The sequence below is a fragment of the Melopsittacus undulatus genome, chromosome 7 (genome assembly GCF_012275295.1).
Source record: "Melopsittacus undulatus isolate bMelUnd1 chromosome 7, bMelUnd1.mat.Z, whole genome shotgun sequence".
Taxonomy (NCBI): domain Eukaryota; kingdom Metazoa; phylum Chordata; class Aves; order Psittaciformes; family Psittaculidae; genus Melopsittacus; species Melopsittacus undulatus.
In genome coordinates this window covers 24070181-24097980 of record NC_047533.1, presented here as the reverse complement: position 1 = coordinate 24097980, position 27800 = coordinate 24070181, and the positions used below count along the sequence as shown (strand labels likewise).

The following is a 27800-nucleotide window of genomic DNA, read 5'->3' as shown; positions in this document are numbered from 1 at the left end:
GCTACAAAATCTTTTTTAAAATCATGGCAAATGGTTAAAACCTTCTCTCAGGGACTGACAGCCTTGAAATCTGACACTCACCTACCTATAATATGTAAGAAAATGAAGGCCAATGGGTATTTAATGGAAAAAAAAAGCAAAAGGCAAGACTTTTGTCCAATGTTAAGAAGTGTTAAAGGGTGTGAATTTTATTTTCCACCCACTTGCTTGCAAAAAAGTATTTATTTACTAGATGATATTACATATATAGTGGACCTTCCAGCTGCAAAGAACCCACGTATAGTAAAATTAATCAAAAGTAACTATTATTTGCTAACATGTATTTCTACCATGAGGTATTCCTCACAAAACTACTCTTCTTTATACTACAGCTGAAAGACTTCACAGAATCCTCTCTCAGCAATGTACTTAGCTGAAGTATCTCACAATCACAGAATCACAGAATCTCACAGAATCATAGAATAGTTAGGGTTGAAAAGGACCTGAAGATCATCAAGTTCTAACCCCCATGCCATGGGCAGGGACACCTCACACTAAACCATGTCACCCAAAGCTCTGTCCAACCTGGCCTTCAACACTGACAGGGATTCAAAACTTCCTTGGGCAACCCATTCCAGTGCCTCACCACCCTAACAGTAAAGAACTTATTTCTCTTATCTAATCTAAACTTTCCCTGTTTAAGTTTTAACCCATTACCCCTTGTCCTATCATTACAGTCCCTAATGAAGAGTCCCTCCCCAGCATCCTTATAGGCCCCCTTCAGATACTGGAAGGCTGCTATGAGGTCTCCACGCAGCCTTCTCTTCTCCAGGCTGAACAGCCCCAACTTTCTCAGCCTGTCTTCATAGGGGAGGTGCTCCAGTCCCGTGATCATCCTCGTGGCCCTCCTCTGGACTTGTTCCAACAGTTCCATGTCCTTCTTATGTTGAGGACACCAGAACTGCACACAATACTCCAAGTGAGGTCTCACGAGAGCAGAGTAGAGGAGCAGGATCACCTCCTTTGACCTGCTGGTCACGCTTCTTTTGATGCAGCCCAGGATATGGTTGGCCTTCTGGGCTGTGAGCGCACACTGAAGCCAGCTCATATTAAATTTCTCACTGACCAACAACCCCAAGTCCTTCTCCTCAGGGCTGCTCTGAATCTCTTCTCTGCCCAATCTGTAGCTGTGCCTGGGATTGCTGTGACCCAGCTGTAGGACCTTGCACCATAGTTGTATCTCAATTTATGTTCTTCTAGTGAGCATGAGTATTGGTTTAATCTTCTTACACTGCAACTTTACAGGAGAACTTACGTGAATTCAAGCTGCACTGCATATTCCTTTGACAGGAAAGGGATTTGGTCTGGAGCCAAACGCTTAGCCAGCTTAAGTGCACTGTCCCAGTGTTGCAAGTCTTTTCGCATCTATTAACAAAGAACAGTAAAATTTTCTGATGCAAGTATTAAATTCTGAACCTTATGTTATTCTAAATACAAATATAGAGCTAGTGTTCTAGAAAGATTCATGTAATTTGAATTTTTCCTAAAAGAATATCTGTCAGTCACAAAATGGCAAGAACAAAACCATAAAAGGGCAGAATTATCAGAAGGTAAAACAGTCCAACATTAAGGTGGAGATTAAAACATCTGCAAAACATTTACACATCTTAAATGCATACCTCAAGTGCAGCAACAGGACAGGAGGATGCCAGATACAAATCCTGAGCCAGATTAAAATCACCAGTAAACATGGCAAGATGTCCTGCTAAAAGGTTGTGGTCTTCTATTCCCTGTAAAATTATGTAATAGGTGCAAAAGCAGTCCAAGAGAAAAAAAAATATTGTTGTAAGTAAAATAATCTAGTAAGCATGGCAAAACAAAACAGTTTTGTATTCTAAAACCATGTGTGTTGAATGGATTCGACAGACCAAGAAAAAGTCCTCACTTTTCTTACTGGAACTCAAAGTCCTACAGCTAACACTGTCCAAACTCTGCAGTTTGCAGAACTATATTCTTAGGGTATTATTTCATACACTTTTAGATATATGACTTTTTTGTTTTTAATTAATAATAGTGGCCTTAAGCATTTTCTTAAAAATGACAAAGGAAAACAGAGCCTCCAAATGCCCGAGACATGAGTATTTTCTGTTTCTCTCAAGCAAATGCAGAAAGGCATGTTGTGCATTCCAGTAGAGACTGCAACCACTTAAAGAGAAAACCAAGCAAAAATTACATGGTTTGGACATTTTCTCCTCAGTAACTATTAACTCCCTTGAAAATAATTCACTTTCTACTTTAAAAAACAACAAACCAAACACCAAAATCCCCAGAAAATAAGAACTCAGCAATTCTTAAAGGGGAATTAAATCACCATAGTGGGGACTTTACATTTTACCTTTATTTGTTCTAGTGACATCACCATCCCAGCATTACCAAATGTCCGATAAACACGTATTGCAAAATCCACCTCCATATGATATAAGCAAGCTTTGGCCAGCTCATTCCACCCAGACTGGTCATTCAGAAGTCTGCACAACTCCCATGCTTCAGAAAACCTTTACAAGGTAAACCACATTATTAAAACTATTTTAATTTTAGGGATTAGTCAAACATAAAATTCCCTCTCAACTCTTTTTTTTCCTAATACTATGGTAGGGAACAGATGAAAAGCGTTTAATTCTAAGCCATGGAGAGAGAGAGAGGTGTCAGGAAGAAAGGAGAAATACAAATGCGTAACTTGTTTCTCCTGTTTCTACCACACTTTTTCAGGAAACCATCTGCTTTCCCTACTCTGGCATTCCTTCCATTATAACAATTTTATATTGCTTCATTACACTGGGGAGTATGCAAGAAGCACCTTTGGCCAGTTTTGGAAGAGACACTGTCATAGAACCCTGAAGCAGTCCTGAAAAAAATTACTTCAGCTTTTACTTGACAGTGGAAAAACAAATAAAGCATCACTAGGCCCATTATTCAGCTTGGTCTGTATAGACAGCTATATGGACTCATGGATCAATCTAATTTATCAATATTCATCATCACATTTTTAAATCACCAGGATATGCTGTACTGAGCTATAAGCACAGAAGAAAACAATTTACACAACATAATTAAAACACAGATGTACCTTTTCAACGTTAAAGTCTGAGTAAGCATTTGTGTCAGCTCATTAGGTCCAAAGTCTTTCAAATTGCCAAGGAACCTGTGAGTGCTCAGATGCATATTGTTTGTTTTCCCACTCGGAGTCTGACAAGTTAATTCTCCATTATATAGCAACAAAGGTTTGTGGGAAAAGGGGACTTGTGTGCCACCTGCCAAAATAATCTTTGACCCTAGATTCAAAGATCAGGAGGAAAATAAGACATCATTTAAAGTATCCCTACATGGTAAGAAGTGTAGCAAACAGTCACAGGTGAAATAATGTAGACTTGCAGGGCATTAATTCAAGGTGTCTAATTCTGATAGTCACCATCGACTGCACAGCATACATTTTTCAGTAAAGTAAATAGACATAAATAACATAAATCTTCTAAACTCATATAGTCATTTGCAAAGTATTTGCAGGTAGATTTCTTAACGTTTCTCTGTAAAAAATATAGAAATTTCTATGATTTTGGTTAACTGTAAGTGAATGCAAGTTTTGTCACTCTGCTCCTAAAATCTTCTCATTAACATTCCAAAATACATTTTTGAAGCACAAAGTGCAAATTTCAGATGCAAAACTGTAACAGCAAGGAGCTTAGGGAGTTAGGACCAAAATGCTTTGCTGGAGCTTTACAGAGAAACCTACAAAGCAACTAGTTTCCTACCAGTTTTACTACAAAGCTTCTGTACTACTGTTTATTTGTACATGCATTATAAAAATATTTAAAACAAATGAAGACTCAGAACATGTTTTACTTTATCAACTGAAAGACTGAATAAGTTTTTAAAAGCATTTACAATACCTTGAATGGCATCCTTATAAAAAACATAGGTGTATGCTTTATCATCATCAAAAGCAACAAAAACACCTTTATCCATTGGCCAGTGTTCCCACAGGATTCCTTTAATAGTTGGTGAGAAATCCGGAATCTCATATATTCTATCATTTACCTACAAACAATGCAATAATAAAATTACTAGCAAGTGGCTAAGGAGACAAACCAAATATTCATCCCAGTTATGATTAAAAATAAAGAATATAAATAGTGCAGAAATATGAAAAATTAAGAAAAAGTTTTCTTATAAGCAGCAACTCTAAATAACAATAGTTCAATTCAGAAGGGAAGTAAATGAAGAAAATGCACATTATATAAATGTTAATTACTTTTCTTGGAGAAAAGGTGTGGGGACAGGCAGTGAAACTGGCAGAACTTGTTAATGAGCTAAAATATCTGTATTTGAATATACACACACATATAGTTCTGAAACTACTGATCAGGAACTTAGCATAATGAAATTGTCCTGATCTCACATGATGGATTTTACTTTCTTACATTATCATTATCTTTAAGCCTTCTTGCCAATTTCTATTATCAGCATACACACTGGATTTGACAAAAAGTTTATTGAAACACCATCAAGTTGAAGAGCCTGCTTGTAAATACAGTTGTATGGGTATCCAACACTAACTTACTGGGCAGTAGACAAATCCATCGCTTTTGTCATCTATGAAAGCCAGTCTGGTTCCATTGGAATCTGGAAAAACTTTTCTCACACTGACAGAATGCCGATATTCATTCACATATTGCCAGTCTTCAATGTAGAAATAACGAATAACTCCAGTCTAACAAGAAATAACAGAAAAAAGCTAATAATGATATCAGTCAGTGGCATGCAGACAACTAGCTTAGTTGTAGTTTCTCTGATTTTAAGAGTGCTGATCACAAAGAGTTAGGTTTTAAAGAAAAGTACTTCCAGGTGGGGTTTTTTGGCTTCCTTCTTCATTTACAGCTGGTTTTGGGAAGGACAGGAAAATTGAGGCTTTTCGGGAGGGGGGGAAGGAGTTGGAGGTTTGAGGGGTTTTCTATTGTATTTGTTGTTTATCTCACTGCTTTGTGGAGACAAGCTGTATTTCCTGTGCAGTTCTCCAAAGAGAGGAAATGCCTGCCTCGCCACTGAGAGAAGCTTAACCTTCACACAAACCTGGAAAATTTGCCTCCAAGGGAGAACCATTATAAGAACAAATGTACCTAATTCAGGGGAGAAAAGCAACCAAACTGATTTGTGATTAATGCTTATTTCAATCTGTTGCACAAAGAAGTAAAAGGCATCTTTTGATGTCAATTGTAAAATCTGCATCATCAAATTGATCAGTTGTGAATTTAGTACTTAAAATTTAGTATCAGTTCAGGTACAGAGGTAGGAAAGCCCTCAGCAGCTGCAAAACCACTCAAGTTACCAAAAGAGTGATAACACCAGAGGTAGCGAGTCTGCCTTTCCTCTAAGGACAAAGAGCTGTGTCACAAAGAGCACAACACTACAATGCCATATGTGCCCTGTATTCCCAGTACCAGAAAATACTCCTCAAGCACAGGAAAATTTCCAGAAAAATCCATAAGCATGCTCACATCCTTCTTCAGTGCCCTCCTAATTCCTGTCTTTGTTGAATCACCTAAAAAAATTCTCTTCAGTCAAAGGCTTCTACAATAAGTAAAGACTTCCATTTGTGCTATCACACTTGTTTACCCTAGTACCTTTTTGCCCATATCTATCACATCACCACCTAAATAAACAAAGTTACACGTTTTTTCTTTTATCTGGAAGACATTTTGATTGCCAACCCTTTCACTAATGCAATAGAATTAAATTCTGCTATTAAAATCAGTGCTTTGCAACAGGCGCTAGTAAAAGCAAAAGTTAATCTTCATAACAGTGCATCTCATATAAATGCAATAGTAAAGGAAATTGAATGTAAATTTGACTATATTTGCATAAAGGTCTTGCATAGAAAATAATCCACTGTAAGTTTCTCAGAACATTTTTTTTTCCCCCTAAAAGTATAGGTAATAATCCAAATAATTCAGACAGAAGCAATACTCACATCTGTACCATATATGAGGAAGTCACTAGTTAAAGCATGGCACAAAATCTGGTATTTATCATCAACTGCTGGGAAGAGTCGAGTTTCTCGTTCTTCCTGAGCATCCAAACCTTCACCTTCTATCTAGTTATAAAGAACAGAATGACCTGAAAAACCCTACTGTTAACAATGAAGTATCATACTTTTGCCTGTATCAAACTGTAAGGAAAGGAGATTAATACAAACCTGTGCATCCCTTAGAACCCCAGCAGCTGCTTCTGTCACATTCCCCCAGAGACTGTTTTAATTAAAACTTGTTCAACAGTTCATAAGGAAACATTTTTTCTTCACCTGTTTCAGACTAGGTCATATTTCTGAAGTCTACAGGAAGTCCCCTTCTTATCTAATTAGCCAGCAAAAAATTCTAAAAGAATTTTTATTTTTTTATCTCCAGGATCACTCAATTTTATCTCATTTTTTAAATTAAAGCATTAACTTGTTCAGCTTAGATCAACTCATTACTTCAGCACTCAAAATTGCTAGAGCTCTTACCATATGCAACTGGACTTTACCCTCAAAGAGAGCAGCTGCATAATCGGAATTAAGGTGCACACTTGCTACAGTCCCCAGGTACTCCACATCTTTAAGCTTTTTTACATCTAAGAAATTAAAACAGAAAATAAAAGGTAAAAATATTTTATCTTGTATAGGACTTCGCTTGTCTAAATCTGCAGTTCAGTAGCCAGGTGTGAAAAACTCACAACTAAGCAGAGAGGAGATGGGTCACATGTAAACAGACTTTCTTCTTAGCAGTCAGAAAACTGGTTAGAGAGTACAAGAAACTCTCTTCCTATGCAACTCTGACTAGTATTCTTACAGTTTTGATTAATGGAATATTAGTCAAAAAAGCTGATGCATAAAGAGGCAAGAAAACTTTAAATCTGTTGTCTAAAATTTGGACATAGCATAACCATTCTACTTTGCCCCATGCAAGCAACACGGACATCTACTGATTTACCACTTTAAACCCTCTGATCTTATAGTCCCAAGGTACTTTGCAAAACTTCATATTTAAAGACACTGTCCAACAATGTCTCAAAAGCCTAAAAGTCTGGCACTAGTTAACAACATGGTCTGAAAAAAGAAAACAGAAACATTCTACATTTTATTACCACTACCTTGAACCTAAGGTTTTATTTCTATTATTTACAATGTCTTGCCATAACTGCTTCAGCCTGTGAAGATCATTATCTGGCCCTAACAAGACCATATGGCAATTCAAGTTGTTATTGTACAATGTGTATTGTTCAGAGCTCCTAAACACAACACTGAATTCATAAATCACAATGATGCATTTTAAAGAACTAAATTTCTGCTTACTATTCTCTCCGAGTGCATAAAACCAAGCCCGATTGTTCATTCCTACAGCCAAATGATAAACACCAATGGCCACAAAACTTGGCTCTACTTCAACAGAGACTGTGACTGGTAGCTCCTGTAAAAAAATAAAACAATTTTCATCCACTACTAGTACTTTTACTTGTATCTAAATGAATTTTAAAAGGAAAGTTATCATACTCTCTCCACATGATTTGCTATAGTAACTTCAAGGAGGGAAGTGAGGTATGCAATCCGTGTATTGCAAGCATCTCCAAGGATTGGAAGCTTTGTCAAGAAAACATGGAGGGATCCTCTTCGTGAAGATACTGCCAACAACTGTCCATCATCTGTCCAAGCCAGCTTGTCTACACCTAAAACATTCACAAGGTTTTGGGAGAATAAATAAATAAATAAATAAATCTTCTACTACTGAAACCAAGAAACAATTATTTTGCTTTAAAATGTGAAAACGGTAGGAATTCATATCTAGGAATTTATGTACTAATGTACTCAAACATAATCAACTAACAGAACTCCAAGACCAAATGGAATCACTCAAACCAAACCCATAATGTACTAATTTAGAATTTTCCTAAGAGTGAAGAGTTGGTAATAACTGAAGTATTTATGGATAATACAGGAAGAGATAACAGTGGTATCTCATTACCCAAGAACAGAATCTTGTGAGGAAGTTCTGGAAGCCACAGGCACAAATCCTGTGTATCAGGATGAGAACAGATTAAGTGCCTGTATGTCAGTACAAATGATGCTGAAAAGCACAAAAAACCCCAACCACCAAAAAACCCTGTAAAGAAGCAGAAGCCAGTTAAGGAATTATTTTAGTAATCTAAATATACCGTATTACAGATTCGAAAAATGAAAACATTAGCAAATGGAATATTCTGAGAGCTGTACTTCTCTATACTTTGAACAGATAAAATAAAATACATCTCCAGTTTTCTGTGTGTCACCTAATAAATACAAGCTGGGAAAGAATTTATGGTAAGTGCTATATTTACAGTTTTTTCCTACAACAGTACTTTCATCCATGTAAACAGAATCACCATCAAAATTCTGTTTTACCTGATTTGTAATAATTTCTGTCCTTACGGAGACTGTTAACATACCTTTGTTTTCATCATCCAAGTTTATTATGGCATACATTTCTCTCAGGTCTGACAGGTCATGAATTTTAATGCTACAACAAAATAAACAGTCATTCACACCAATTTAAATTTCAGTCATCATGAACCAGAAGAAACCCAACCCAATCAAGACAGCCTAAACAGAGAGAAATTCAAAATGCCTTCTGTTTCTTGAAAAGCAACAGACACTCATTATTCTCCATCACCCTAAATAGTATATCACTACCACTGTACAAAAAGATTTGCATAGAGAACCAAAATTTGAGGAAAAAGGCACAAATCCAATTCAAGAGAACATGGGAGCAGGAAATACACACACTTAGTTCTTTTTGACCTGTTACAATACAGGTTAGGTTAGAAACACATTCCTGATGGACAAACATTGCTTGAAACACAGATGTAAAAAAAACAGCTTTCAATCCTGCCTCACATAAAAAGGGATAGAATAAGAGTTTACTTATGCTGCTATGTTATTTAATATGCTAAAGAACTCCTTAAAGAAATAACACTTATTGTACAACAGCTGAAGTGCTTGAAGTTGCACCATGTTTTGCTCATAGTTGTACCACTCTTGATGTACAAGTGTCATAAACAGAACTGAGGATAGACAGAACATTCTGACTCTTACTACCATTCAGCTCTGTTTTTGCTAAAGATTTCAGATATCACAGAAGCAGGGAGTAGCACACAAGGAGCTAAAGAATCTACTCCATCACATGCACAACCTATTTTGGGAAAACTCCACACTCTCTATTTTTTTCCTTAATTGCTTACACATTTATACTTTTGTCTAGACTGCAGGTAAGACCAAACACCAGGGAGGAAGATATCAACATACTCAGTATAGTTTTAAATTAATTGTTCTCCTATTGTTAAGTGGTGCTTATGTCCAATCAACAATTTTGTAGCCATGTATCATAACAGAAAAAGTAAGAATCAAAAGGAATAACCTTTACTGTTGTGGTTAATTACAATTGCAGAAATTCTGGTCAAAAATTAGCTTCTCCTAACTTTAGGCAGAGAGGTAATTCCATGGAGTAGCTCCTCTCACCTTCTCTGCCTTGACTTCTTCAGGAGTCTTGAAGCCTTTGGAAGCCTTGGGGAGCCTAGCTTTAATGCCTAACAGCTACAGTTAAGTGAGATGAATTCCATTCTTCATGTATAAATCTACCACTTACCAATTGTCTCCACACGATGCAGCTTTGTTTAATGACTGTGATATAGCAATGCTGCTTAGATTATCCTTATGATTATGAGCTTGAAAGATTTCTTGACCTATCTCACGAATGTGTGTAGAGATTACTACAAAATACCCTCGTGAGAAACCAATCATAATGTAGCCATCACCATACCTGTTGCAAAAAAACCCAACAATTAGGAAAAGAGATCTACTTATGCAGTATGCAAAATGCATTTTCTTTCAGACTACTGAGATAACTGTCAATGCCTCCCTTTAATAGGAAAAATAATACAATTATTTATAAAGATATAAATATAATGTAGAACACCACAGTATAAAACAGATTAAGGAAAAAACAACTAAAGATTCTTAAGGGACAAAATCATGCTTGTGCCCAGATTTCACTCTTTTACATCCTATAATGCCACTTCACTTTCATCAAGTTGCATACATGGCAGTTATGCCAGGAGAAAGATCTCTAGTATCTTTGCTGAAATAAGCATATCATAAGACAGAAACTTTCATTTCAAATTTCTGGCTTAGTCCCATCAAAGCTATGCTAAAAACAGTAATACCAGTCACTGTGCTCTTAAGGCATACTACTGCAAAACCAGTGGACATACCAAAGCTACAATCTGTATTTGTGAATACATGGCATGTTTACTTTTCATAGTGTCAAGCAGAAATAATGAAGGAAGAAATAGTTACAGCGTGCAAGGATGAATTCAAACAGTATTTCATCAGCTTAGTTGCAAAGAAATCATTGCCTGGGAAACAGCCCAGGTATGCCTTGTTAGATACGTGGCCATAAATTAAGATGCATATAGCTACAGGTTTTCTTACACAGTTGTACTGTAAAAGGATAAACATCAATAGCGTATTAACTGAACTGGATTTAAAAGACATGGTGCCATGATTCAAAGATACAGAAAAAGCACAGTTGATTTTTCAGTGCAGAGTTGGAACTTCTACCTTGGGATTTCTTCAAAGGACAATTATCAATTGGATTACATAGCAAGAAGGCTACAAGACCTTTGCACAACTTGTAAAGCAACAAGCTGGCTGAAGCATACAGCTCCACCCCTAGATCTTTTGTTAGTTACCCTTCCAAAGAAAAAACAATCTATAACCCCCCTCAGTTTAAGCTACTGTCAAGACAGCAACAGTATCAGTGTTCTAAAGCTGAGCATACCAACAGCAATTATATTTGAAAATACAGCTTTTATATAGCCACTGAATTCCCAGGTAAAATAATTACAAAATGTAGACCTGTGTTTTGAAAAGAATTATTAAAAAGGCAACAATACATCCAAGAAAAATCCAACGTATATGATTTGATATCCAGCATTTATCAGAACTACAGGGAAAGTCTTCAGCTTGTTAACACCAGAATGCCTCATTAAGTTAGTTCTGCTCACCATCTGTAGGATACAATACTGCCATAAGCCTGCTGAAATTTCAGATCAATCGGGTTATCAGGATCATTCAAATTAAAAAGAAAGAGTGTCTTCTTGCCGACCACTACACTTACCTGCCAATGAATGAAAAGAAAAATTAACTTGATAAGAATGGCATCACTTTAAAATAAAGCCCTACATCTTCACTAAAAGACAAACTTTAGGACTTTTAATAATCCCTAAGAGTCCAACAGATCTTAATTCTGAATCTTCATCAACAGTGGATGAGATTTTCAGGATAGTCCCTTTGTAAGTCAGTGGTTCATAGACCTAAATGCAAGCCCAGCAGAACACACATCTCAAATTCAAGAATTTTCCCTACCGAAGTATTAAGTCAACTCCATTTCTTCAGAGGAAAAGGCAGCAGTTCACATGGAGTTACCCTGTTGGACTACTCTCACTTGAACTACGTGGTTTTCGATCCACAGAATTTTTATCTGTGAGGTTGAAGGGAAGACTATCACAACACTGGTATCTCAAGTAATTTGATTAGATTTCAAAGACAGAAAGATAATTCCAAAAGAAACAGCCTGCTCAGTGTGTATTAAACATGCAGTATTTACAGTTTGATCTAATTCTAAGTGACTGCATTTGAATTCCATAGAGATGTTTGACATCACAGTGGAAGACAAACTGACCTTTGGGGGTTTTTTAGATTGTTTTAGAAATTATTTTAGAGCAAGAAGGAGCAGCTTGTTTCACCTTATTCTTTGACAAAGGTGCTCTGAAGGACTATTTATAAATTTACATTACCTCCTGTTTCAACTTCCCTTGTCTGAAAAACAGACAATGGTTTATTCCTAAATAAGAGCTGGGAGAATGAAATACAACACTGGTATTTTTGAACTGAGAAAAAAGGCATGTACTTGCCTAGAATTCATTAATCCAGAATTACAAACTCAAATTCTGACCTATAATTCCTAATGTTACCTCAAATACAGAAAGTGTATTTTCTGCCTTTTGAAACAATTTGTTTGCAATTCTATTGCAGCTTAATGGATATTCAAGAAACATTATTTCTTAAATTATTCTACAAAATTACAAGAATAATGTTATGTTGCAGGGCAAGATGTTAAGCCTAGTACTACTTATTTTGATCCAACTTGCTATTTTGTGTTTGGGTTTTTTTTTGTTTTAAGTCAAAAGTAACTGCCTGGAAGTAACTGTTACTAAGCCAAGCCCTTCTCCATTGAATAATAGATACCTATATATGGACAATACCTAGATAGACAATAAATGCCATGTGATTTAGAGCTGCTGACAGACCATCCAAGCACAAACACCAATACCTACAGAATCACAAAATGTTCCCTAACATTGTACAGCAAACCTGGGAGCTGTAATGAAAAATCCTGCGAAGCCTAGTCTACTGTGTGCTCCAGAAAGCAGCAGAAGAAATCAAGACTGAAGTCCTTCGTTCCTGCATTTTCAAAATACCTGTTAATTAAATTTCCCTCCATTTCACTTCCATGCAAAGAGGCAAAAATTTCCTAAGAGCTCTGTCAAAGTAAAGATGGGAAAAAAATGTTTTTTTTGACACCTATACTCCATAGATTCTGTGAGAATTTAATGTTGCATAAGTGCATAGATCTGGACAAATTCTAACACAGTACCACCTTTCTATCCATGGATTTTCTGTTTTGTCTTGGTACTTTACTGCTGATCATTTAAAAACATGCTCTGCTACCAGTTATCATGACCCTATTTTTCTGTACTTCACCACTGACCAAGCTGATGGACTTTGAATCATTCAAGAAAGATGATGGAGACAATAAAACTGTAGCCATTTAGGCATAGGCAGGAAAACACACTACAAGACTTACACCAAGGCTTCTAGTCTAATTGATGATGAGGGCCACATAAGATGAAAACCTAGAGAGCAGTGTTCTGTTTCCAAAACTGAAAATTAGCCCTCTGAAAGCAGCATCTCTGCAATTTTGACAGTCCTTCTCCATTTTCACCTACTAAGTTTCATATACTGTTTTGTATTTATATTGGATGTATTTCTTTAAGTCCCTCCACATATCTCCGTCTATTACATTAACTACCTGTTCTGGGTTCAGCTGTAGCAATTATTTTTCTCCTTCTTAGTAGCTGGTGCAGTGCTGTGTTCTCAACTTTAGTCTGAGAACAACGCTGATAACACACCCATGTTTCTAGTTGTTTCTAAGTAATGTTTACTCCAATCAAGGACTATAAAACTGCCCTGTTACCTGTCATATTGGTAACCACTGCACTTTTCATGAACACATCCTTAATGAAGAAAGGTGTATGGCTTTACTTTAAATGAAAGCTTTTGGGTAAAAAAAAATCTTCCAACACCAAATTTTAAATACAGGAGGAACAAACTGCTTCCTGGCCCATACTGGTTGTCAGCAGAAACCCTGAAACATCAGATGAACACTTTTAACAGTATTTTGCATTGACTTCTTACTGTGCTTTCCCTGGTTGATATTCTTTCATCAGTCTTCATAACTGAGAACTGCACATCACTGGGATCTGAGCTCACTGAGGTCTGTAAGAAAGAAGTCTGGGTTGAGAAATCAACAGCTAAAGTAGCAAATACTCATGATAAATAACTGCATTATTTCTGCATTTTGTACATTCTAGTGTTAAGGATAGAGTTGTTACTGCATTTAGTATCAAAACGAAGAAAAAAGTTGGAGAAAACAGAACATAATAACATGCTATGACAAGTTCTGGGCCCCTCACTGCAAGAAAGACACCAAGGTGCTGGAGTGGGTCCAGAGAAGGGCAATGGAGCTGGTGAAGGGAGCATAAGTCTTATGAGGAACAGATGAGGGACCTGGCAGATTTTAATCTGGAGAAGGCTCAGGGGGGACTTTATCACTCTCTACAACTGCCTGAAAGGAGGATGGAGCCAGGAGGTAGGCTAGTCTCTTCTCCCAGGCAACAAGTGTTAGGACAAGGGGAAATGGCTTCAAGCTGTTCCAGGGGAGGTTTAGACTGGAGATTAAGAACAGTTTCTTCTGCAAAGGGTGGTCAGACATTGGAACAGGCTGCCCAGGGCAGGTGGAGTCACCATCCCTGGAAGTGTTCACAAACTTTACAGATGAGGCTGTGACATGGTTTACTTGTAGCCTTGGCAGTGCTGCGGAATGGTTGGACTTGATGATCCTGAAGGTCTTCTACAACCTAGTTGATTCTATAACAGTCATGTGAGAGCTGTCCAGTGTTGTTACTGCAGAAGTCAATTTAAGACTGCACTCATACGATTCTCTTGTAAGACACAGAACAGCATCAGGGATGAGAGAAGCATGGTTAGGCAGGACCACAGCAAATTGCAGAGACACTAATATCATAATCAAGTTGTGTAATACAGAGGCTCAGATGTTTAGATATGCCTTCATCCTGCATAAGGTTTCCCAAAGGCTTCTTGTCCTTGAAAGTAGTATTGAAAAAGCATAAGCTCCCATTGGTCCCAGCTTTCTCAGGAACCATGAATATTAATGTATGCCTTAAAATCAAATGGGGTTTATAAGTATTACCTGTCTTATAGTATCCCCTTCCTGATTGCTTATAGTAATTATTTTGTCTTCACCGCCTAAAGCCAGAAGGTTTTCAGTACTCCAGCAACCACAAGTAATCCGCTTAGTGTGCTTACCTGGAAAAGAAATAAACCCATACAACATAAATGAACACAACCATAAAGAAAAGCTGGGATGGAAATATCCTCTATTTGGCCACCCAAACACAGACTGTCAGAATACAAAACAATATATAGGAGCAATTTCAAATTCCAGAGTGTTTTTGTTTTGTTGGGTTTTTTTTTGTTTTTTTTTGGGGGGGGGGGGGGTAAATCTTCTACTACCAGATGTAAGTCTTTTGACCTTATAGGAACTTGAACAGCCCCTGTTCTTCCATTTCCTTGCAGTAAATTTTTGGGAACTGTGCTATATCCTTAATCTTTCTGCTCAGAGGTACTCTAAGCAGGTAAGGAAAACTAATTTAGCAACAAGAACAGCCATGCAAATTCTTTCCAAGAAAGATAACTCAAGTTTCCTATGAGGCAGTATAAGGTGTGTGTATATGTATTTTTAACTTACTATACTATAAAAATATTCTGGTAACTACAACAGAACAGAAGGTGCAAGTTGAATATGAATACATTTGTGACTTGCATGTTCATACACAGAACTGAAAAGGAATCTAGGTATATTAGCAAAATTCCACTTTCACATACACAAACTTAATTTCAAGCCAGCACATACCAAGAACAGGAATCTTGCGAGAAGTCTGTCTGTTATATATAAGTAAGTTCCCCTTTGAGGTTCCAACAGCAAGTAAAGCTCCAACTCGAGACCATAGTAAGAAAGACATCACATCCCTAAAACAGAAAAAAATTATTTCCAATAGTAAACAGTCCTTTCATGTACCTGCCTATAAAAACATCTGCATATTTGGTTTGATGTTTATGAAATCACACAAACCAAGCAACATTTTTAAATTTAACAAATGTTCTCTACAAGTATTAGAATTATTTAAGTGCACACAAAATAGTGAAAGTAATAACAAGTTATATGAGGTAATGTAGTAAGACTTGTACAAATGGAAATGCACCCGCAAACATTAATAGTCTTGAATGGAATCTCAGGTAATTTGGCCACATATGCAGTTTTTATAAACCACTCAGAGATACCATGAAGGTAGGGGAAATTTTCCACTTTCAGCACTATTTTTTTTGTACTTCAATAACCCTATGGATTCAGCTAACTCCAAGTGAACAGGTCTAGTTCTAGTCAATGTAATAAAAAAGTCAGAAAGAGACATTTTAACTTTCAGAACTCTGAGTTTCAAATAGAGCAAGGCCTATCTGGACTGTACTTAAGGTTATACTTAAGGATACCATACATCATGTTTTTAAAAAAGCCTCTTAAACAAAACAATTTTACTCAGAATTTCCTAATTAGTGCAGTTATTTCCATTGATCCCTCTCCTACCTTTTTAAACTGTAAGCATGCAATAGCAATTTGAAACAAATTTCAGATATTAACTGACACATGAAATGACCTCCAGTACATATTAGGTTTGTGGGTGAGGGGTTTCGTTTGTGCTTTTCTAATTTCAAAAAGAAGAGGACACCAGAAAAGTCTGATTATCACACCATTTATATATCTTAGTGCTTACTCTGCTTCATCAATAACACTGTGACAAAAGGATTAGACACTTCAGTTGATAAATACTCCTGTTTTAGGAAGATTATATTTTATATAGAATCCTGTTTTAGCAAGATTGCCACCAATAAGAAATTTACAGAAAGATCATGAAGGAACTGCAGTAACTGCATACTCCGTTCTGGTAAGTACCTTCTATGCTCTTTTTTGCTTGCATACTAGCAAGTTTCTCTTCCCCACAAAATATCTGTTCACACATTAAGAGATCTGTTCCTTCACACAATAAAATTGATATATACATCTTCATAAATCACTTTCATTATATTAATAGCTATAGTTTAAAACTGCTTTATTAAAAAAATACCCCCAAACCCCTACTTGGGAAAACAAAAAATTGCCAAAGTTGATGTATTTCACCAGAAAATTATCAACAATAATCATTACATTAAGGAGTGTTGTTGATAACTAATAAACAGTAACAAATATGTAATTACTAATGAATAAACCACAAATACCTCAACAAGATATACATATAACACTACATAAAATTCATTAGACAGTAGGAAGAAGTAATCACTTTAAATATCTCGTTTGTATGTGCACTCATTTGCTTGTTTTGAAACTGTTTTCTAACATGCAACTCAAAATTCTACCAACAATCTTCAAAACAGATCAGCTAAATCATGTATAGTTTATTAAGTCACTGTATTTTGTGCAAAGTGGCAATTCTTTTACTTTTTCAGGAGTACAATAACCTGTATAGAAGTTATTTTTTGTTTCAGTACAGTTTAAATTCAATTTCGACATAAACATACAGGATATCAGGCTGTAACATATAGAAATACCCCATAATCAAATATCCAGTATTTCAAAAAAACTTTAAAAAGCACAAGTATACCTGTTAATGGAAATATGGAATAATTCCATATTCTAGACATGGAGTTTTCAACCTAAAACCAGAAAAAAACCCCCCATCCTCATAGAAATCATTATACATCCCTCCACCCCCCAAAATTTTCCATCTGCAATTAGGGTTTTTCTTAATCTAATAGGTAAAACACTGCAATTTTGGTATCTTTGACTACCACCCCCCAAAAACTCAACAACAAAATAAAAAAAGCAAACAAAAAAGCCAGCACCAAAACTCTGCCAAAAAATATACACAAAGGAAATTTAGAAATGAAGGTTTAAATCCAAAGGAATGCTTGTTTCAACTCATATAAATAAAACAGAAGCAGCATCCAAAATTAGCTGTTTCCCTACTCAGGTAAGTGTCCTAACAAACAGAAGACATTAATTTCCTACAGGCAGAATGTTCATGTGGAATGCAATAGTTTAGTGGAATAGATTCAAAGAAATAAAAAGTTTAATTGTTAAACCCACCTTATTTGTTAACCCAGTGCTTGATTCTTATGTAAGTTTTGGAACAGTTTTAGGCCTGTGGCCAAATTCAGAAAGGTAGGGATTTGAACCTCAGATATTTCCTCCCATCCTAAAACAGTCTACTTTTTTAATAGCATTTTAGCCACCTTATAAATCCAAGGGGAAAAAAGATCCTAGCACCACTAAAATCACTTCCCTTACTTTAAAGTTCCATTTTACTTTTTGAATTCTTTGCAGAAAAAGTAACCAGTGCAAATACACAAAAAATATACCCATCCTTGCTGCTACCACATTGGAAGAACAGTGGAAACAGTAAAGAGACGCTCTCTGGGGACTTCAGCACTGCTGACAACTAAAAAAGAAACAAAACTTCTACCAGATCCAAACCCCCATCCACCACAAACACTGCAAAACCAGCAAATCATATCTGAAAGAGTTCAGCAATGAACTGTAGCATATTAGTTTAACAATATATGTGTTAAGAGGACTCCAGTAAAAAGATGATTCCTGCAATACATCCACCACATCAACAAGCCTCAGTGATCCAAGTCTTCAAATACACACCTTAAAAATAAAATCTTACCTCATTCCACTGTCTACTTGGCTTGTTTTGTTGGTGTTTGCATCCCACAGAAATACGGCACTAGACTTGTCTGTGATTATTGCTAAAGTATCTCCATCTTTGTCCCAGTCCATAGCAACACAGTTACTGAAGAAAAAACAAACAGCTTTCACTAATGATGTTAAAATACGTTTGTAAGTTCACTGAAACAGCTAGAATGATTCAGTTGAAGTCCCTGTCCTTCCATTTGCCTCCCAAGCAAACCCATGACAGATTGAAGATTTATCTGCAAAGCATACTTTTATAGCAACCACACCCTTACTCAAATGCCACTGAAATGACAGGCTGAAAGGAAGGCCACAGAAAAGACACTGCTACCCACACTCTAGTACTTAAAATACTGCCACCTTGATTTTCAAGAAATGGTGAAAACCTCTTGTAAGGTTCTATTTTGTTAGAGGCTATTCAGTTGTCGGGATTATTCCTGTCACAGTTCAAAAAGCACAATGAACTTGGACAACAAACCCATGCAGAAACAGGAAAAACCTCTACTTGCAAATAGCTGCCAGAATAAAGAGGAGGGCAGACTTACCCACAAGTCTCTAGCAAATCTGAAACGGTGCTGTTTACAACAAAGATTTAAAGCACCATACACAGCAGTAGAAGAACCTATGCCATCTGACAGCATTCCTCTGTAGATAAGCAACTTAATAGGTCAAAAAGCTATCTCTGAAAAATGTCACTCTCATTACCACTCAAATGAAAACCCCTAACGCAAGCAACTTCAGAAGTGTCCTACCGAAACATACATTGCTGTAAACTAATTCAGTACTCCTTCAGTACTAGTTTCTCCTGTCTTTTCAAAATCTCAGTGGTTTACTCTAGAGACTAAGTATGGTGTATTTCCAAAATGCACCCATGAATACTTCACAAGCAACCAGAATGTTAAGAGCAGGAATAACAAGGACAAAAATACAAAAAAAAAAAAAGAAAAAAAGAATAGGGAAAGCCACAGATTGATAAACAGTAAAGAAAACAAATTCTATCAACATGATGGTAAGAAGATGCTTACAATATCAACTAGTATAGCAGAGAATATCTGACATTCTGAACTCCATTCTTATATAAGGAGAAACCCAGTAGTTAAAAACTGCAGTTGGTTAACAGTTAACCAACCAATAAAGAAGCGAAGATTGGCCTGAAGGGAAAAACCATATAAGCATATTTATTTCTTTAAACTGTATATTGCAAAAGTTGAATTTTATTCTAATAGTAATAATTAGAGAATGAGAGGCTGGAAATAAGAATACAAAAGAATTATCTAATCTAGGCAGAAGATTTGCTGGTGGGCCTCAAAAAGTCAGTGCTATTCAAACTACCATAAGCAGATGTTAATTATTTCAATAAGCTTTCATATATGTGTTTATTTTACAAGTTCTCTGCCTTGCCATGAGAACACAACATTATTTTAAAACTGGTTTAGATGTTATATGTTTCCCAGAAGGCAAGGGTCACCCTCTCCAACAATAAGGTAGTGCTATAAGGGTCTACCAGTAAGATAGACCCCCCCTTCCTCACCAACTCACATGATAGTAGTAGATCCCCAGTCCAATACAAACTCTTCTTGGAGTTCACCTACTTACTCTACACAGCTTTCCTCATTTCTGTCAGTTTGCTAGAGAGAAACAGCATTTATTATACCTTGTGCAAAATACAGTGAAGAACAAAGTGGGCTGTGTTACCAAGCAAAATATACTGATACAGCCAGGCCACATTATGAATTGCTCCTAACCGGGACAGCAAGATGATGCAGGAACTACAAGCAAGTCTGGTAAAGACAATATTAATAATAATAACTGTGTCTCTTGGTTTCCTGCAAGGTGGCAACTACCATGAACTGCAAAAACTGGATTTCTAGAGAGGTCTTGGAGAGCTATGTGATTCTGGCTCATATCTACCAATGATACGGAAATATGTAAGTGACGTTCTGGAAATGGAAGTCAGATTTCTATATCAGAGACTTTAGATTTAAAGCCTTAGTGGGAGTTTTGCCATGAGTAAGGGCTCCACCTTAGCCAAAAAGAATCAGGTTATTTGAAATAAAATTAAAAAAAATTAAGAATTTGCACGAAGATTTAATCCAAGAGCAGGGAACACACTAAAAAGAAATGAGTACACAAATGAAACTATTGCTACATCAGGTAGTAATGGTGCTCAATAAAAGTAGATTTATATAGCAAAATGGTATGATGTCTGAATGTCAATGTTTGCGCCCAGGGAGGTTTCCTCTGGACAATACCTATCCTGTTCCTATGGACTGATTGTTAGCAGCTAGGCTGCATCTTCCGAAGCACATGACTTTTAAATTTCACCTGAAAGGAATCTAGTTGGTACACTCCCAACACCACTCTCTGTTGTGAACCAAAGTATGATAAACAGGAAGAACAGCTGAGATTCACTTCAGAAGTACAGTCTGGATCTAGAGCAAAATTGACAATATACAGTATACATTACGCCAGTGACATAAGCAAAAGCACTAAACCAAGAGGATATCTTTCCTCAGCAAGGCTGTCATAACAAATTACTAGAAAACCAACAGTAGCAAGAATGAAGTTGCTATCAGCATGACATGGAGATACTGTTTACAACCTCATTATGTTCTTTCTTAATCTGATGGATCTTTTTCTCACATTTTAATTAACTAGACTGAGTGTATTACTAATAAGGAGTGCTTTGGGTATAAGAGTACCTTTTTCTGACTATCCTTGATAGCTTACTATAAACTCAGCTTTTCCTGTCTCTGACTCCATACATGCTTATCAGTTTGTCTTCTTTCCCAGGGGTGTTCACCAGATAGTATCTCTTCCAAAAAGTTCTCACATTGTACAAAAACCTCACCAGAAGAGAAGCATTGTTAAAGAAAATAACAAAGAAAATAATTTAAACCCGTTTTAGCACCTACCCTGGTAAGCTGATTTCATTTCTCTTCTGACCATGACGATCAAAAATTTTCACAGCATTATCACCTCTAAAAAAAAGGTAAACACAGAGAATAATTCCCTTTCTTCATCAGTGATTTCTATGGAGAAATGCAATAAATATTTGTAATCTTACCCTGTTAAAGCAAGGAAATTTCCCAAAGTTTTCTGCCATGCAAACTGAACAGGAGAACCAGACCAAGCTTTTTCTAATAGGCTGAATACTTGCTGGGAGACAAAAAGAAGTGGGAAATTACGCATCTTACAAATGTAAGCCTGTAACAATAGTTCTTAGCATGTTATCAACTCTGAGAACTGTGAAGAAAAAAAAACAACAAAACCCCAAACACAATGCAACTTCCGGGTGACTGTAATGCACCAAAGTAGCAAAATTCCACATAAAAATCTTTTGGTTTGTGCTGGAAAACTGAGATTTCTAGTGCTGGGTCTAGTCTGCACTGAGAACTACTGAGACTCTATCACTAGTTTCTTTTTTTCTTCCTCCTACAGAGTCATGAAAAAACCTCTAAAAACATCAGACTCTCCCTTCCTGTCCAAAGACCAGAATGTTAAGCTCCCTAAATTTCATGGAAAAGCCTGGGACACGAAAGCATCCTCAGTGTGCAAACCACTGCAAGCTCAACATTGACTAGATACGTAACTATTCTGTTATGCTTAACTCTTGTGTCTTACAAGCTAAGATTTCAAACCCACTCAATCATAAAGATTCTGACTTTCAACCAATGAAGTTTCAACTTTCTTTCATGCTGCCTGCACAGATTTTCTGTAACTTGCATGTAAAACAAAGCCCACAACTTTGCTTCACTTCACAGCTTGCTATCATGTCACCCTCTCATGTCACCAGATAAACCCCAACACTTGGTGTCCACCAAACACGCGGCAGGCTTACCTGAGTCTCTGCCAAAGGTTCCCATCCTTTTGGGTGCATAAACTGAGGTATTCTTCACACTAAATGTGCATTTTACTCACAAGAAGTGTAAAGCTGTGAGCACCACACACCACAAGCACAAAGAACATCTGACAATTATGTTTGATTTTGAAAAAAATTTAATAAAATCTGTAATAAGCCAACAATAAAGAAAACCATGATGGCAGCGCAGGCAAGCTCCAGCTCTTCATGCTTAGTGGACAGGATCGTATAAACTAACTCCCCTGAGGGGTCTGAGTAAGAAACTTTCCTGTTCCCCCATCCTGTTTAACTGCTGCCCCAGGAGAGTCCCTCGCCAGGGCCACCCCTAAGGCAAAGCCGGGCCGTAGGCTGCCTCTCCCGCGGCCTGCTCCCGGGGTCCAGGGCCCGGGCGGGCGGTAGGAGGGGCCTCGCCAGCCCTGAGGAAGCTCAGTCCGCCGCGTTAAGTCTCCCGCTGGATGGAGACCGGCACGAGCGGGCAGGCTCCCGCCGCGCTCCTGCCTCCGCTGTCAGCAAGCACCACCCGCCCGCGGCCGGCCGCGCTCGACGTCCCCGACCCAGATCGCCCAGTGCGGAGCTAAAACCATGGCCCCGCCCGCCTTCACCTTGCCGCTCTCGGCTCCCCTCTGCCCCCGGGCTGCAGCTCCCCAGCAGCGGCCGTACCCCTCGCTTACAGCGGCTGAAGAGCCTCACCTTCATCGCGCCGACCGGTCGCTGCGCAACGCCTCCTGCGCATGCGCCAGACCCCACCCACCCGCCCTTGGCGTCGCCGTCACCCGGAGACGGCCCTCAGCCAATGGGGACCCGCCGCCGCTGTGCGGAGCGGGGGCCGCGGGAGGAGCGGTACACGGGACGTGCGGTACGCTCGCCCGCAGGTACCCAGGACAGGCGCCAACCCAAGGAGGCCGCGGTTAAGTTCAGCTGTATTCAGTTGCAGACAGTGCAGGTTGCATCACAAAGGTTCACGGCTTAGTAATTTATTTTAAAACAATAAATAGTTCACCGAGAGCATTAACACATTTAAAATTACAAATGTACAAAGACTTTGGGTATCGAACACTTCAAACTTCTGAAAAACATTCAACGAGCTCATATCTTCCCCGTGTCACACGTATTAACCTACTGCTTCGGAAACATAAGGAACAAGGCACAGAAAAACACATACAAAAAGACTGAGAACATTCAGACTGTTCAAAGCAATTCTGTGTAACAGCATAGGGCTCAACAAAGACAAACTATAAAATACCTGAAAAATTAAAAATAGATAACTGTTAAATAAGGTAACTGATCTGACGCAGTCCTGCAAGGCACGTATAGTTCTCCTGTAAGATGCGGAACATGCTTCAATGGTGGGAGGTAAGCACCTTGCAGGACTGGGCCCTTTACATTTTAAAGTAACCTCACTGGAAAGATAGACAATTGTTTCATCTTACAAAATTATACTTCTCAAATTAGTGCAAAGCCTAGTGTAAAAATGTAATTAGTCTGGATGTAATGGAATGCTTCAAAAATCCCAAAGTGCAAATATTAAATTGGTTAACTTCTAATCACACTTCAGAATTCTTCCAATAACTCATGGTTATAGATTTTTTCCTTAACAACAGCAAAGTAAATATAAGAATCAAAGTAAAGAAAAAGGTATGATGTTCTGCATCTCATGTAAAAACTCTGACAAACCAAAAAAGTACACTGCATGGCAAAAATCTGGCAGAAAGTATTAAATAGCAGATTTCTGTTAGCATAATAAAACAATATTTAAAATAAGGCTTTGGTTAAATAAATGTTTGCTAAACTAGGAATGATTGCAAAAGTGCAAAAGATTCACCAAATACATAACTTCATCTCCAAGGCAGGCATTACGCCTGTATTTATAATGGTTTGCATTGGTTTGTCAGCCTGCATTGTAATTGCTCACATACCTACAGCCAAACATGGCCAAAGTACACATGGTCCAGTCCTGTAACTTGTTCCACCCAGAAACAGACTCAATTATATCAGTGGAAGTGTATCCATTTCTAGCATCATTCCTCTGCATGTCTGGGGAATCCAGGCCCTGGATCTGTAACATTTGATTATTATAGTGAGTTCACTAATGAGTTTACTCATTTCTCAGCACTTCCTAAACAGAAGTCTTCTGTTGGCAACTGTCTGGTTGCAGCTGATTTTCTTACAGATAGAATCCTTGTAACATATGGGTAACAAACCCTATTTTTTTAAAAGTGCTTAATATTGGTCCGTAAGAACAACATGTACATGTTAGCTTGAGACCAAACATTTTGCTGTGGTGGATATCCTGCACCTTATGTTTGTTTATTGGTGCAATGGTGGTTTGCTTGAGGAGAATGTCACCTTCATAGAGAAAATTTACAGTTTTACGGTCACAACACATGCTCCAGCTCTTCCTAAGCACAAGGGTGCAACCTGCAAGCAAAAAAACCAAATAATCCATGAGATAAATTTAGCAAGCTTTTTTTTTTACTACACCTGACAGTGTTTCATTAACACAATAACAGTTGCATAGCTGCAGCAAAGTGACAGTATCACCCACATGCTGCTAATGTAACTTAAAAGAATCACAGCAAATTGGTCCAAAACTTGGATAGAAACCCACAGAAAATGTGAAGATATTTCATGTGATATCGTGCAGCACTTTAAAAACAATAGCAAATCCCAAAAATATTAAACAATTCTTTTTAATAATTTCACTACTTGGTATTACAGGAAAAAGAATCTTTTGTTATGGTACAAACTGGACCCCTGAGTTACAGTCTGACAACTGAGCAATGGGTGCCAAAACTGCATTTTACTCTCAATCAGAAAATACCAAACATGACAGGGGCAACCTCACCTTTGTATTTGAGTATTTGTTAAAATCCTGTTATGAGTTCTTGAACTCAAAATAATTTTTTTTCAGTCTCTCTTCTTTTGTAAACAGAAGTTACTTCTGATAAGACCTTTTCCTGCTGAGATTCTGTTGGACTTGGAAATCCAGCAAGTCACCTTAGCTTCTCCTTTAAAATTCCATAGTACTCTGCATGTGTGTGTGTGTGAATAGCACAAAGTGCTACAGATACTATCCTGAAGACAAAAAAGGGTGTTTATGGCAACTCCTCTATTTATTTTTTTTTCCCCTCCCAGGAACAACAGATTTATGCTGAGCTGTCTGTGGCTCTGAAAAACTTCAGCTGAGAAAATTTCACTCTTTTGAGTTGTGTGTGGATGAAGTGGTGGCAGGCTGCTGACATAATAAGAGAGACAGTACACAGGCACTTCCAAATCCCTCTAGGAAGGGTTCAAAACTGTCTTATACACTGGGATCACAGCATTCAGTGAGATAGCGAGGGTCAGTGCTAAGTCTACAAAGGTACATACAAATGGTCACCACCCAGACATCATGTGAGTTTCATTTAGATGCAATGGTGAGCAGCACTGTTTCTCTCATCTGGTACACTTTTTCCCCTTTAGCAGGACAAATAATGCCATGGGTTATCTTGAGTACTGCCACTGAAGGTCCCAAGCTCTGATGAGCCTCATAGATGAGTTATGTTTTAAGATCTTGCTGCAGTATGAAGTGGGGGGAAACAGACAACTTTGTTTTCTGTGTTACAAAGATGACGACAGAAAACAGTTCAGCTCGTTTTTTGAATTTGCAGTTCGGGGCTATTACTGGAATAGCATATTCAGGACAGAATTCAGCTGCCTATACACTGGTGTCTAATGTTATTCTAGATGAGCTTTGGCATTCAGCCTGGCCTGCAACTGAACCGTAGAAGGGCCTTGGTCTCCCATAGATTCTGTGCCCTGACAGCTTCTTTGGATGTAGATGCTTTAGGGTACCTCAAATGGCAGTAGATGACAAATAGCCTGCCCAGGATGTCCATGTGTGTGCTCTTCCCACAGAGCTGCACGTTCCTCGACCGATAAAAAAGTAACCAAGATTTGAACCGACTACAATGGTTTCTGATCATGAACTGAAGATTTTTTTTTTTTGAGCTGAGTGAAGAGAAACGAGAAAAGGCTTTCTGAAAGTTGCACACATTGTACATGGCATTCTTGTCTGGAAGGGATTATTTATGAAGAGATGACCAAAAGCTTGAAGAAATTGATAAACTTGCTGAGAGACACATTAGAGCTAAAACTAATCTATGCTTATAATTTATCTTCAGAATAGGAAATCATGCAAACAGAACTGTTTAAGACAGTTTGGGGAACATGTCAATATGTTTTATTAACAGTAGCTGAGACTGTCAAAGAAAATAGCTATAATCTTGCCAAACAAAGAAGGACAGTTTATTAGAAGCTGGCAACTGCCTGTTCAAGATAAACAACTTTGGGATGGTAGACAAAATAAAAAAAGACTTAAACCAGACTAGTTAAGAAAATGCTTCTTAGGAGTGTTTGAATTCTCCTTGTAAAAAGAGGCACAGTTGAAATAACAAGATAAACAGTAGTGTACAGTCTGATCAGAAACTATACCTGTGTCCATTCATTTGTCTGGGGATCGTAAGACTCCACTGTATTAAGGTAAGTTTGACCATCATATCCTCCAACAGCATACAACTTGTCACCAAGGAGACATACTCCCACTGCATCTCTGCTAATGCTCATAGAGGCCACAGCAGTCCATGTATCTGTTTTTGGATCATACCTAAAAGACAGTTTGTGTTATGCTTTAGAACTGTTGCCAAAATTTAATAGAAAAAACACACTGGAACTGATACTGTCAAGGTAGTAGAAAGCAAGTATTATGACAGCACAGATTTGGGTGTTCATTTCAAAAGACTTTTTCCCCAAATACTCTCTGAAAATATTTCTTTAGTCATCTGGTAACACAGTCAGTATTAGCTAGGTATCTACTTTGTGCTGCTTCCCATATAATAATACATATATACACATACAACTGCTCTTACTATATTTCTTGTATGCCTAAATGCATCAGTCCAGAAACAGCTCTGCTGCTATACCGTAGCAGAGCAAGTGCTTGCTCTAAGTGGTAACTACTACATGTGAAAGCACAAGCTGTTAAAATTGATTGTGGTACTAAAGCCAATTACTTGCCATTTGAATCACATTATGGCTATACAGTATGTTTCCATGTGTAAGTTTCCTCTGCTCATGCTAAAAATAACACAGCTATTTTATGTTGTTTCTACTTACAGCTCTTGCCATAAATACTTTATAGATGAGCACTATTAGAATTACTAACAGAATACACCTTCATCAGGATATTACCTTTCTACGCAGTCTGACAGCCTAGATGTTAAGTTTGATGCTGGGGCATCATGACCACCTATTGCATACAAGAACCCATTCCAGGTGGTTACACCTACACCACCTCTTCTTTTTGACATCTGAGCACAGGGGGTCCATTTGTTTGTATGAGGATCAAAACATTCTACTGACTTAAGACAAGAACTCCCATCTCGACCACCAACTGCATAAAGCCTACAAAATAATAATAAAAAAGTAAGTTAATATTCTCTAAACAAGTTAAAGGTTCTAGTCATGTATGAATGACTTTCAAGTTTATTAAAAAGGAATTAACTTTCAATAGAATGTTCTATTGCAAAAACTCAGGTAAGATTTTATATTAATTTTCTTCTTATTGTCATGATCAATGCATAGTAACAATAATTTACAGAAAATTGGTATCTCTATCACGGCATTTA

The 27800-nt window shown here is 37.6% G+C and overlaps 2 protein-coding genes across 6 annotated transcripts in view; both read right to left on the bottom strand.

Moving 5' to 3' along the window:
* Window positions 1-22854, bottom strand: part of WDR19 (WD repeat domain 19) — a 44787-nt gene extending 21933 nt beyond the window's left edge. The window contains exons 1-20 of one of the 2 annotated variants that reach the window (XR_004080576.2): window positions 22825-22851; window positions 21340-21431; window positions 21188-21253; window positions 18247-18372; window positions 15378-15493; window positions 14655-14770; window positions 13580-13660; window positions 11107-11219; window positions 9687-9860; window positions 8491-8561; window positions 7562-7734; window positions 7364-7478; window positions 6536-6642; window positions 6005-6127; window positions 4598-4747; window positions 3927-4074; window positions 3107-3311; window positions 2375-2534; window positions 1659-1769; window positions 1295-1404 (exon numbers count right to left, since the gene is read on the bottom strand). Coding sequence is in view for 1 of the 2 variants with exons in the window: in XM_031049002.2 (XP_030904862.2) it covers window positions 1295-1404; window positions 1659-1769; window positions 2375-2534; window positions 3107-3311; window positions 3927-4074; window positions 4598-4747; window positions 6005-6127; window positions 6536-6642; window positions 7364-7478; window positions 7562-7734; window positions 8491-8561; window positions 9687-9860; window positions 11107-11219; window positions 13580-13660; window positions 14655-14770; window positions 15378-15493; window positions 18247-18372; window positions 21188-21253; window positions 21340-21431; window positions 22825-22830 (2363 nt within the window). In the remaining variant the exon portion in view is untranslated. Of the gene's footprint in view, window positions 1-1294; window positions 1405-1658; window positions 1770-2374; window positions 2535-3106; window positions 3312-3926; window positions 4075-4597; window positions 4748-6004; window positions 6128-6535; window positions 6643-7363; window positions 7479-7561; window positions 7735-8490; window positions 8562-9686; window positions 9861-11106; window positions 11220-13579; window positions 13661-14654; window positions 14771-15377; window positions 15494-18246; window positions 18373-21187; window positions 21254-21339; window positions 21432-22824 lie in introns of both variants that reach the window. The other variant, XM_031049002.2, reaches the window with a different exon arrangement.
* Window positions 22855-23092: 238 nt separating this feature from the next.
* KLHL5 (kelch like family member 5) overlaps window positions 23093-27800 on the bottom strand; it is a 57729-nt gene continuing 53021 nt past the window's right edge. For all 4 annotated transcript variants that reach the window (XM_034064827.1, XM_034064829.1, XM_034064830.1 and 1 more), the window contains 3 exons: window positions 27364-27576; window positions 26608-26779; window positions 23093-24552 (listed from right to left, as the gene is read on the bottom strand). In XM_034064827.1, the coding sequence (XP_033920718.1) occupies window positions 24496-24552; window positions 26608-26779; window positions 27364-27576 (442 nt within the window). In that variant the 3' untranslated portion in view covers window positions 23093-24495. The remainder of the gene's footprint in view (window positions 24553-26607; window positions 26780-27363; window positions 27577-27800) is intronic.